General features: G+C 41.0%; 1 protein-coding gene across 15 annotated transcripts in view; it reads right to left on the bottom strand.

Annotated features, from left to right (window-relative positions):
* Window positions 1–12,570, bottom strand: part of LOC147712744 (polymeric immunoglobulin receptor-like) — a 325,822-nt gene that overhangs the window by 73,151 nt on the left and 240,101 nt on the right. For all 15 annotated transcript variants that reach the window (XM_086923400.1, XM_086923402.1, XM_086923403.1 and 12 more), the window contains one exon: window positions 5,160–5,486. In XM_086923400.1, the coding sequence (XP_086779526.1) occupies window positions 5,160–5,486 (327 nt within the window). The remainder of the gene's footprint in view (window positions 1–5,159; window positions 5,487–12,570) is intronic.

Here is a 12,570-nt window from a genome sequence, read left to right as displayed (position 1 = left end):
TGTTCAGATATTATTAACACTGAGAGGAGCCTAAACATTGCTGGTCAACATGATTGTTTATCATGGCTTTCTGTTTTCTATGCTATAATTTACATTCATTACATACATTCTGAGGTGAGAAAAAGGGGTGAAGTGGTGTAAGAAATTGGGGTATTAGTTGAGAGATGTGGAAGCCCCACTCAATAAACCTAATCCTTGTCAGAACAACAAAAGTCACAATTTTCCAAAACAGAGTAATTGTTTATAAATGAACTGACACCACAACAACAAAAATCAAATCAGTATGGAGGTATTGTTCTTTTTAAGGTTTTAGCGGTGAATATAGTGCCAAATAAAATAAAGTGCCATTCACATTTACCTTGTTATGCCAGACTGGGGGAAAGTCAAAAGTTCTGGCAGACTGCTATGGAGTGCAGGTTGGATACAGGAACAGACTTTGTTCCACTGAAGAGTTACTTTCTCAAGTTGGCACAAAGAGTGTCATTAACCACTTGTCCGTGCGAGCATCAAGTCAGGCACCTTGGATGGTGGCTGCTGTAGAGTGAAGAGACAATCCTTGCTTGACATTCGCACTGGCTATCATGGGAGATGTTACTGTTGGTACCAAGAGCAGGTCTTGCTGAAACTTTCACATTGGCAGTTGCAGTGACAGTTCGCTGTCGGTGCAAGGACGGGTCCCACTGGAGGTTTGCAGTGGCAGTCCTTGCAGGTGGTCAATTCTCCCTGCAAAGATGTCACGTCATCGTCACAGCAAGCCCAAACTTTTGCACCTTCACTTTTCTTTAAAGAGTAGTATATTTTGATGCCAGGTAACTATCCAGGATGGGGAGAAGTACCTCTTGGGGATTAGGACTCATTACAGCAGTGGTCAGCAGAAGGTCTCAGGCAGACCCAGACATGCCAAATTGGTGCTGGTCAGCAGGGCAGCTGCATGGAGGCATCTGAAAGCTTATTGTGTCCCTTTACCTCAACCAAGCGGTCGACTACAGCCCATTGTAGTCATTTGTGTGGAGCCTGTGTTCAAGGTAAGCAGGTTCAATCTTCGTGCTTCTGATAGCAGGGCAGTCCTTCTTCGGAATCTTCCACAGGATCAGAAGAGTTTTGATAAGATGTTTGGAAGGTCCAACTTTTATACCTGGTGCCAGCCTTTGTGTAGAGCTTTACCTGGCCTAACTCCAAAATCTGTTCTGTTCAGTTCTCCCCCTACCCTGGTCCTGACTCTTGTCTAGGAGACAAAAGCAAGGCCAGAATTGGTGTCAGGCTCCTTTGCTTTTGCTGCAGGGAAGGACCTTTGAGGTTTATCATGGCAGGGTACAGCTCATGTTCTGCTGTCCAGTCAGGAAGACCCATTCTCCTCACACCTGGGCCTTCTTTGTTCCCATGTCTAGAAGGAATGCAAAACTGGCAACTGGAGACCCTCTAATGTAACCCAGGACACTGGCAGAAAGGCACAGTTGGTTTGGGGAGAAAAATACTAAATTTCCGAAGGTGACATTTTCAAAATTGAGACTTAAAATCAAATTTTAACATTAAGGAGGATTTTAAGATTACAATTCATGTGAGTGGAAACAGCATGTCTCTATCTAGTCCCAATCTGAAGTTAGCGCTTATTAAGTGTAATAAGGTAACCCAGTGTTAGTCTAGGGTAGAGATAGGCCTTACACCAGTGAAAAATTACTTTAGGAAACGGTCATTGTCAAGACATTTAAAACGTAAACATACATGTCCTACCTTTCAAGTACCATGCACACTGTCCTAAAAGTATTTGGGTATACCTTAGGGGTGACCTATAAGGACAAAAAAGGAAGGTTTAGTCAGAAGGCCGCAGGACAAATTAGCAGTGCTACTTTAGTGGGTGGCAGAATCAGTGCTGCTGCCCACTAGTAGCATTTAATTTACAGGCCCTGAGCACAAGTAGTACCATTTATTAGGGACTTACAAGAAAATTAAATTTGCTAGATAGGTGTAGTCTAAGTTTACCTAGTTTTAAGGCGAGAGTGCAAGCACTTTAGCACTGTTTAGAGAGGGTAAAGTGCACAGAGTCCTAATGTCAATAAGAACTATTTCTGTCAAGTAAGGGAGTGAAGGGAAAACGTTTGGTGGAATACCATGCAAAAGATATTGGGCATAGCAGGGATTCTTTGCTGCAAGGCAAATGTGAACTTCTTCAAAGGTGTGTAGGGGGGCTCCTGGTAACTTTTTTAAAATACTTTTCTCACTCTTGGTCCCTCAAAAACCTATTGGTTATGAGGGACCGAGAGTCACCCCCATTCACAGGCTAGTACCAGGCGTAAATGTTGCACCCCAGGCACCTTCTTCAGAACACAAATGGACCCCTGGAATACAAAAGAAGGACTGCACCTGCTGTTGAGACCTGTGCAGAAAGCCCTGAGGGTTGGGCCTGCTCTAACCTGAACCCATGACAAAAACATGGACTCCAAGGATGAGTATATTACCCTCTGGTTAAGCCTCAGGGACCCAAACTCTGAAAGAAGCCCACCTTCCTGCAAAGGCCAACTGACCAATTTCAACTGTACCTGCCTGGACCCTGCTAGTGAATTCCACTGGATTGCTGACCCCCCCCCCCCACCTCCCCCCAAATGCTGCTCCTGTGGTCCTGGAACCCTTGGCTGGTGTCAGAGAGTATTCCTCCTGCCTAACCCTCAAAAAGGGAATTTAGAAACGTTTTGCCAACTTTCATTTGAAAGAACCGACATAGTACCTACCTCCCAGCGAACCTGCCATTGTGAGCATGGCTAGGGGGATTGAACTTCTCACAGCCACATCCGATGATGCCAAAATGTATGTTTGGCAAGGCTGCCTCCCCCTCCCCATAGATGCCAGTAGCCACTGACTTGAACGAACAGTTAACTAAGGACAAGTTGTTGAAGTGTAAACAGATGCATACCAAGTGTCCATTAAAAAACTGGAGGAACAGTGAAGAGAAAAGGTCAATGTTGTTCTTTAGAGACATATTTTTCAGAAGGATTTAAGGAAAGAATGAGAAATTTACAAGGCTCGGGGATTAACAAACATGTGAATTTGGCCTACAGTACGACCACTTTATCAGGGACCAGCTAGTTTGAGCCACCAACAATGTATGGATATAAAAAGTAGCTCTTGCCCCGTTCTCTGAAAGTCAGGAGAACTAGAAAGAATATTGAACACATGGCAAATTGCTTCAAGGAAATGAAAATGACAGCACAATATTAAAAATCTCAAGAAGAGTGACAATATTTGACATGGGGAGACGAATGATGTGTTTCCTTATTCAGGTTCATGTTTCACCCTGATAGATAGCAATTTATTCCAGAAAAGGTTTGGAGTAATGTTCTTGAACTTCTGCACGTTAAACTTCTTATTAGGAAATGGTCATGGTGTGTATTTTCTTCAAGGAAGATCCAACACTGGAAAAATGTATATAGATAAATAGGGACCTAACTTAATGGGAGGGAAGCATAAAAAATGGGTAGAAAACTAGATGTCAAAATTTGAGCAAAATCTATTGGTGAAGAGATCTTTCAAGGAAAGAAAAGTGTGCATAGAATATTCCCAACTTTTATCAGACGAATTTGGAATCCCTACCAACTTCCAATATAAAATTAATGTAAAAACAAAGGTAGCTCCAGTTGTCCATACAGGACAGTTCATTCCACATTTAATGAATGAGCTCAATAGGCTTTTGACACAATGTATCATGAAGCCTACACGTTGCTATGAATAGTTGGTACCAATAGTTAAGGCTGGAGAGAACGGTATTTGCCTCCGTATGGAGGGGAAGGATTTGAATTTGAGCATTTGGATGTGCAGTTATCTCCTCCTCAGAATCAATGAAACGCTAAGTTGAATTGAAGACGCTAACTGCTATGGTGTAATTGACTTATTAGCCTACCATTATTCGAGCTGGGTTCTGATTCTAAGTCGCTATTATCCTCGTCTACCCTATCTGTCACATACAGTACTGCAGGATGCCATTCGGTTTTGCATCTGCTATCCAGCATCTGGATTCCAAAGGATTGTGCACACATTCTGAAAAGCTCTGAGGCCACCATGAAAAGACCCTGTTAAAAAGCCAGAAAATTACTCTGGGATCTGTGTAGGTATGTTAGTTCCCATGATACAACACAATTCATGGCTTCCGCTCAGTTTTCCTGGGCAGGGAGCACTGTGGGAACTGAGAAGACAGACCATAAATTACTCCAAGAGATCTTGTTGCTATGTCAGTATACTACAAACCATCATATTCCATATGTCTGCCACCAGCCCTTGCCGTAGAGATTCCATCATTTTAAGTGGAAGGATGACCTAGAGAGAACATAGGCAATGGTTAAAAAGGACCTTTAGAGAACAACACAGCTATAGGGTAGATATGCCTGTGTCGTGCTCTCACCAGAGCTCCCCTTGTTTGGCACTAGGTTGCTTTGACTACATGGGCTAAGAGTAGACTTTGGAAGGACTCCTGATACGATGCAGGATGCAACCAGCCTTTGAGCAGTACCTCCTTGCGTTGAGGAGGGACAATTCAGGCAATTCTTCCCCGATGACTGGATGGGCTTAGATCTGCACAGTTGGATGGTGTGGGGCGTAACCACAGAGTCACCTTATGGCAGTCCATTTGCAGAGTCGCTCCTGATTTGTGAATATTTCGAACGCACACAAGGGGTTCTGACCTAACATGGGGTATGCTGGATGGCTTGGTACTTTACAGGACTCATTTTGTGAGTTGTGCAGCTGTGGAAGTGCTATATCTCTCGGTTATTTTCATTTAATTTCGGTTTTATTTCACGGAGCCTTTGAGCTATATTTTGTTTTTAACCATTATTGCAGAAAGAAAATGGTTCTTATTTAAATGCGATTGATAACATCAGCTGCAAACATTTTGGAAAAAAAGCTAGATGGAATGTTATAATTTAAAGCACAAAGTAATAGAAAACAGTACTTGTAAATCGACCTTATTCATTTGGTAAGCTTTAATTTAAAATGTGTCAGCTAACCACAGCACACCTCCTCAGTTATGCATGTATTTGATTAGAATACCGCTCCCCGTATGTGTCTGACCCCCCCCCCCCCCCCCCGCCCCCCCACTCACTGTAGTACCTCTTGTAAAGTTCACCCCTCGCGAGCGGACAATGCTTACTGCTGATGGAAATGGGTCTTACCACGGGTGATTTGCACCTGCACCGTGAACCTCTGCTCCTTCGTATCATCGACAAAAGAACACCAGTACCAGCCGGCCTCGCCCTCAGTCAGCTGGTTCATGAGGATGGTCAGGGTGCCATTTGTTGGGTTGTCAAAGAGAGCGAGACGCCCTTCCATGTTAGGTTTCACGAAGCCGTTGTTGGTGATTAGCTGTGTGCACCCGTGATCTCTCCACTTGCACCAGTACATGATGGAGTATTTCATCCGTGGGTCGTAGTGACACTCGGCTGCTATGGAGCCCCCCAGTGGGGCAGTGAGTATGTTGCGCACCTGTGGGATTGTGGTCTCTGGGGGAGAGTGAAGCTGGTTATTTTAATCGTGGATCATGTGTGCAAAATTAATACTAATATTGTCTGCTGAGCGTAAAAAATGATGCATATTCATAACATTTTACAAGTAAATTCATTCCGTTATTGGTTTGTCCACTGGTCATGTCCCTTGGGTTTATTGTGACTTGGAATGGCCCTGCAGCATTACTTTGTATACACGAACAGAGACAATCCCCATCTTAGCCCTAAATCAGACAGTATTAAACTAAGGAGCTGGTTTAACTGTAACAGTAACAAATGTTGCCGCGCTGTGTTTTGTTGTATGAAAGGGAGCAGAACAGAAACATATGTACTGTTTTTCTCTCCTCTTTGCACTGGCGCATTTTTGGCTGCCTTGCGAAACAAAATTTTAAGTGCATGTGTGTGATGTCAAGCATAGGTTCATTACAAGAAGAGTACCATCTAGTACAAACTATTATGCTTAGGCATAGTTTGACTATTTCGCACTTGTGTTCTGTCTATATAGTGCAGCATACACCAAAAGTTGAAAAGGTTTGGAGAAAAGAAAACGTTTCTCATACTTTAAGCCTTACTAGGAGAGGTGTTAATTTTTAGCACCGTTTTTTTCTACCTTTTTAGTAAATAGGGCTATATGGCAAAATCCATGGGTGGTTGCACGAGTACCCGGTCACCATGCATAGTAAGCCTGTTAATACAATGTAGCACTAACTCTAATCTACGTTACTTTAAAGCTAGCTTGCAACTCAAATCAGTATTTGCAATTGAAAATGAATACCAAAATAACACTTGCAGCGATTTCCATTATTTTTTGTGATGTAAACCCAGCACAATTGTTTTATTAATATGCCCCTCATTGATGAAATACTACTACGACTTGTGTACCTATACCTAGATATGCATCGTATATTCATTCTAATATGCTATACTATACATATATAAATATATGGAATTACTATACACACACAAAGGGGCATATAACTAAGCCCGTATCACCACCACAATGTCACTTTTAGTGATGTTGTGGTGGCTATAGGGTCAGCGCACTGTTACCAAGGCAGCGTTAAACCACATAACGTGGCTAAAAGTCACGTTAAGTGGCTTAATGTTGCCTTGGTAATATGGCCCCTTTCACACTAAAATTAGCGTGAAAGGGGTATGCAGTGGGTGTTGCAGTGGGCGTTCCACCGCAACAGCCATTCACTTCGACGCTGCCACCTATTATCAAGAGAGGCGATTAGAGGTGGCAGCACCTACTTAAGACCAAGAAAATCCTGGTCTTAAGGTGGCGAAATGAGGAGAAATGCTTGTTTCTCGTTTTTGCTTTTTCCATGTGTGCTGCCTTGTGCATCACACATGGAAAAAGCAAAATGCCAAGGTTTGTTTATGTACAGGGCGTAAATATATCGATGTTGGCGGTCAATTGGACAAATGATAAGGGGACTGTATTGTGAACAGAATAATAATTCCCCGATATATTCCTAGCGTAAGAAGCAGGTATTTATTCCCGCTGATAAAATCGCATACAGGTATATATGAAGTGTAATATAACACGTGATGAGATGTAAATATGTATATAATGTGAGTTTGGTGAAAACATGCACAATATTTATACTGAGGTATGATAATGAAACACAGTGTGGTAAATAGTGCAGTGTTTTCCCGGTTTTTCTTTTCCAATTTGGCAGCTGCATAGAATGAACGTCTTTTATTTTTAGTTTTGTTGGAAATCACTAAGTCACTTTCTATGTCGTTGAACATTTTGTACAGGAAATCTTTATTTAAACACTAAAATGAACATGGCGTGTTAACACTGACGAAGGCGGCAACGCCAAAACGCGTTTGTTGACAATCTGCAGATACAATGCAATAAATTAATTTAAAACGTTGGCAACGTCTATGGCTCTGGAGTGCGCTCTCTTGAAAGATGGTTCCGCGGACAGAGGAATCGTGGTTGTGGAATTTATTGCGCACCCCACTGTGCGATGAGCGAGCACCCATGACGAAGAGGGGCAACAGCTGGTGGATTAGAGTTTTCTATTATGAGGGGACTTGGAAGTAACGCCCACTACGGATGTAATACTGAAACTTCATGTACCAGAATGCTGAGCTGATGACACGCCCATTGGGGGGAGAGAACACTCACCTGAAAACACTTGAAAAAACAATAGCTGCTTTCTTCCCACATCGAAACTGCCAAGCCATGAATAAGGAAGACTTTTCTGAAATGCGTAGGCAATTTTGGCATAAACTGTATGAGGACGAATCCTCACACGCTGCTGCTACCCTGCAATAAAAGGAATAAACGAACGCTACGAGGGTGTCTTCATTTGCAGGGCAAATGCATTTGGAATATATAAAAAAAAATATATATATATATATATATATATACATATATATATATATATATATATATATATATATATATATATATATATATATATATATATATATATATATATATATATATATATATATATATATATATATATATAAGCAGGGAAGTCGACACTTGAAGGCAGTAGAAGGACGACAGCGGACCCAGGAGTTGAAGGTGCAATTTTCTTTATTAGTGCATAAAACCCCGCACCTCAGCCATGACGCGTTTCGAGCCTACCTTGGCCCTTGATCACATGACGATATATATATATATATATATATATATATATATATATATATATATATATATATTTACTGAAAAAAACATAGGTTTCACACCAGTTATAGTTAGCTGGACATTTTACTCATACAAAACCATTGAAATTCCCCCGTTATAGTTAGTTGTTTGTACTCACTATAACTCGCGCGCCCGCAATCCACTGCTGATAATGTCACATATTACATCATTCATGACATGGTCAGTGACATCACTGATGACATCACTGATGGCATCTCAAATGACATCATCCAGTGAATGTGGTTTGCTTTGATATTTAAATATGTATTATAAATACACTACTTTGCATTGAAGAATGAGTGGCTATATAATATAAATGTGTGGATGGTGGATTTAGTAACAGTGTCATTGATTGTTTCCTTGACTATTTTGTAGAGTCTCACTATAAATAATGTGTAGTTACTAAACTGTGTGAAAATCTTTATTGCTTTGTCTTAATTGCTATGTTAAAACTATATTTGTAATTGGTTTCTTAACTGAGTATTTGTATGGGTAAATGAATGTCTATGTGGTTTGGTGGGGTGTGTGTGATTGCCCAAAAATGTGTGAATAGTTCATTCAGTAGGTATATGAGGTTAAGACTACAGTTATAACAGTTGTTTCAGTGAGTGTATATGTTTATGGGTGTGGTGGTTTTGTAATATTTCTCTCAATCGTACATCTCCATTAAACTTGAAAAAATAGGCAGTGTATGTGAAATTTATATCTAATTAAGTGTGCCTAAGACTTAGTGATTGTATGAGTCACTGTATGGATAACTGTATACTTGTAATAGTGATTTTATAACACAGTAAGTGTGAGTTACTATTTATATAAATAGATGAAGTGGTGTTTGTATAAGTGTGTAGATGAGTAAATGTAAGTATAATAAATTGTTTGCATAAGTCAAAAGGTTGTCTTTATAAGTGAATACAATGTGTGCTGGTGTGTAATGTTGACATAGGTGTATAAGTATATTTGCTAGTGTTCTGGTAATTATTCACTGCATATAACTCTGAATCTATAGGTAAGCGATTTGATGTGTGTATAGATCTACGAATCACTGAGTGAGTGTTTAGAAATTACTATTGGTGTGTCAATGGTTTGAAATATTGCACTTTCTATTTTACACTGAGTGTTGAAATATTATACTAGTGTGCGATGAGGTGTATTTCATTGTCACATGGATGATGTCATCAGTGATGTCATTTGAGATGTCATCAGTGATGTCATTAGTGATGTCACTGACCATGTCATGAATGATGTAATATGTGACATCATCAGCAGTGGATTTCGGGCGCACGAGTTATAGTGAGTACAACTAACTATAACGGGAGAATTTCAATGGTTTTGTATGAGTAAAATGTCCAGCTAACTATAACTAGTGTGAAAGCTATGGTTTTTTCAGTGAATTTCAAAGGTTTTTTAAATGCTAATTCCTAACTATAACGTGTGTAAATCCTATGTTTTTTTCAGTGAATTCGAAAGGTTTTTTAAATGCTAATTCCTAACTGTAACGTGTCTGAAACCTATGGTTTTTTCAGTGAATTTCAAAGGTTTTTTAAATGGTAATTCCTAACTATAACGTAGCTGAAACCTATGTTTTTTTCACTGAATTTCAATGGTTTTGTGAACGATAATTTTTAAATGTAAAATTGTTATAATTTTTATACTGATTTACTAAATTATTTTAAATTATTTATTTTTAGATATTTCATTTTTTAAATTACATTACATATTTTTAATATAAATTGAAAAAAAATGTATTGACACCTCTCTGCAACGCAGCCCCCTGGTGCGTTTGCAGAGGGGGAACTAATTCCCCTTGCATACTGGGGGTCCCTGGGGCCAACTAGCCCACCTGGCACCTCCAGTATGCGCCAGGGGGCTGCATTGCAGAGAGGTGTAATTAGTCCACAACCTTTTTTTCCACCTCTCTGCAACGCAGCCTCCGGGCATGTTTGCAGAGGGGGAACTAATTCCCCTTGCATACTGGGCGTACCTGGGGGCCAATTAGCCCACCTGGAACCTCCAAGATGCGCCAGGGAGCTGCATTGCAGAGAGGTGTAATGCGGCCACACCCTTTGAATAACAGGCAGGCAGAGAAGTGTGTGCACAAAGAATAGACATGGTTTCTAAATGGGTGTCGGGTTTAGGCTAATTTAGGAAGTAAATAGCGTATTTGCATAGGCCATATATCACCGATCCCTGGATAAAGTGGAGACGTAAGGGACAATAATGAAGATAGAGTTCAAATGTCTGAGTATACTTAGAAAGTTGTTATATGAAAGTAGTAGAAGTGTATTATATAGAATTTCAAAAGTCAAAAAAGATGGAAAAAAATCCATTCAAGAATAATGTGAGTTTCTTAGAAGTCTTGGAGATTCCAGTCCAGAAGTTCTTCAGCGGCTTGAGATGTGTAATGTTCCAAGAGGCATTGTCTGAGAAAAGCGAAGCGATCCAATTCATATCCTCGAAAGAGACAGTAATGTTTCTCGAATGTTAGAGCGGCAATTTGAATTGGCAGGCAAACTGCGATATAGTGGAAAGTTGCACGTTGCAGGAGATCCTTCGCAGCTGAGCAGAAATCACATTCCACTGCGATTCCTTTTTACATTGCATTCGCCATTACTCCGCTGCCAGAACAATCACGTTCATGGGTTTCAAGATAATGCATTACCTGCTGGATATCGGGAGCGATTGTTGGGATGTTGGCAAGGCATACATCTATTCGCCAGTCAAATGGGCACGTTTTGCAATCAAGCAATGGTTGTACGCATATTGCATAAGTGTAGATAAATGTTATGTTGTAGCTAGCTCCGATAATAGATAGAGGCAGATAGCTGAAAAGTTTTTCAGTTTATTTACAGTATTGATGTAGCTTGGAGTAGGGGCATATTCTGTCGGACATATTTGTTACCACAGAGAGTGCAGCCATTTCTAGAAGTAGAATTAGTAGTAGGATGGACGCACAGAGAGCAAGAATTAGGGGCACTGTTCCGGTTATTCCAGAGATGATCGAATGAATGTAGTCTGGTTTTAAAAGAAGAACAGTTTGAAAGCATTGTAGAAGACTGTAGGAGACCGTGTTAAAAAAGTGTGGCAGACCTTGAGTGTGACATGTGTTAATAATTGTGTAAGAATTCACAAAGTGTATTTTACTTGAAGTTCGTGGCATCTGCAGTCGATAAATTTCTTCTGCAGAAGTGAGGGAGACTTCTGTTCTGAACAAAAGAGCTTTTAGTTTGGTTCATTTCTTGAAATCAGTTTTCAAACTAGGAATTGAATGCCAAGTTGAACTTTGGGAGTTAGTTTGTGTGGGTGGGATCAGACATTGCCACAGGAAGTCACTGTGTTTGAAACAGTAAGGACATGCGGTGTGCCAGCTCGCATTCCATAGGAGTGAATGTTATTGAGAAGCAGATAACTGTATTTAGAAAGCTAAGTGAATGTTGGTCTGATTGTGGGAGTTGGTGTTCTTTTAAGAAAGAACGCAAGGTTGGGGGCTGTAAGCTTAGAAGCGCCATGTAATTGGACATTCTTGGATAGTAATGAATGACTGTCATTGTGGTCGCACTTTTCACCTGTGAGAAAAACTTCTGTATGCTCTTTAAGACAGCGATATGTAAATGGGAGAAACCACTGCTTGTGAATAAACGCGCTACCTTATATAATCACATACAACATGACAAACAACATGTGCACCTAGCAGACCCAACAACACTACATACTGTGGGAAACCTGGCTAGCCATGTACACAAACTGAACATGGCATGGAACCTCTGCCTCACAATGCATAATGCGGGGAGAGATGGGAGCTAAGTATGTGCGAAGGTGGTAAGTAATTATCAACTATAAAAGTATATAATGCAAAGTCTTGAGGGGATGTGCCAGACAGAATTGAGTATGCAGAGCACAGACATGTACATGTCAACATACAATGGTGGTCTATTGAGTGAAGTGGACAGTGGTTGCAATCATGATAGTACAGTCAGTAGGGAAGATTACGGAATGGAAGCGTATGTGCCTCCTCCCCCCTCTAAATGTTTAGGGTAGTTAACTGCCTCAGTGTATGCAAGGCTAGCGTCTGGATTTAACGAAGAGGCACGTTTCTCTGGGTGTGGTTCTCTTCCGGATTGGCAAACGTGTCTGCCAGGTCTGCGTAGCTTACACCGCCATGAGGCTGACACCATGAGCTAAGGTGGCTGCATGAATGATGCTTTCAGCATGCTGGTATCTAGGAAGAGTAATGGCCGCTGCAACGCATATATGCTCCACAGTCCACCTTTCAACACCACTGTTTGTGAACGAGGGCCCACCCCGTGCCCGCGGAAGCTCCTGGGCGAAGGTCTGCGAGCTCGGAAGGCTCCTGAGATTAACGCTAGGTACCCGGCACAGGAACACAGCGCCCAGCCTGAGGCCCAGCAC

This window comes from Lissotriton vulgaris, chromosome 5, assembly GCF_964263255.1.
Source record: "Lissotriton vulgaris chromosome 5, aLisVul1.2, whole genome shotgun sequence".
Classification (NCBI taxonomy): Eukaryota; Metazoa; Chordata; class Amphibia; order Caudata; family Salamandridae; genus Lissotriton; species Lissotriton vulgaris.
Note: the sequence above shows the minus strand (reverse complement) of the source record. Positions and strands in the feature narration are given on the sequence as shown.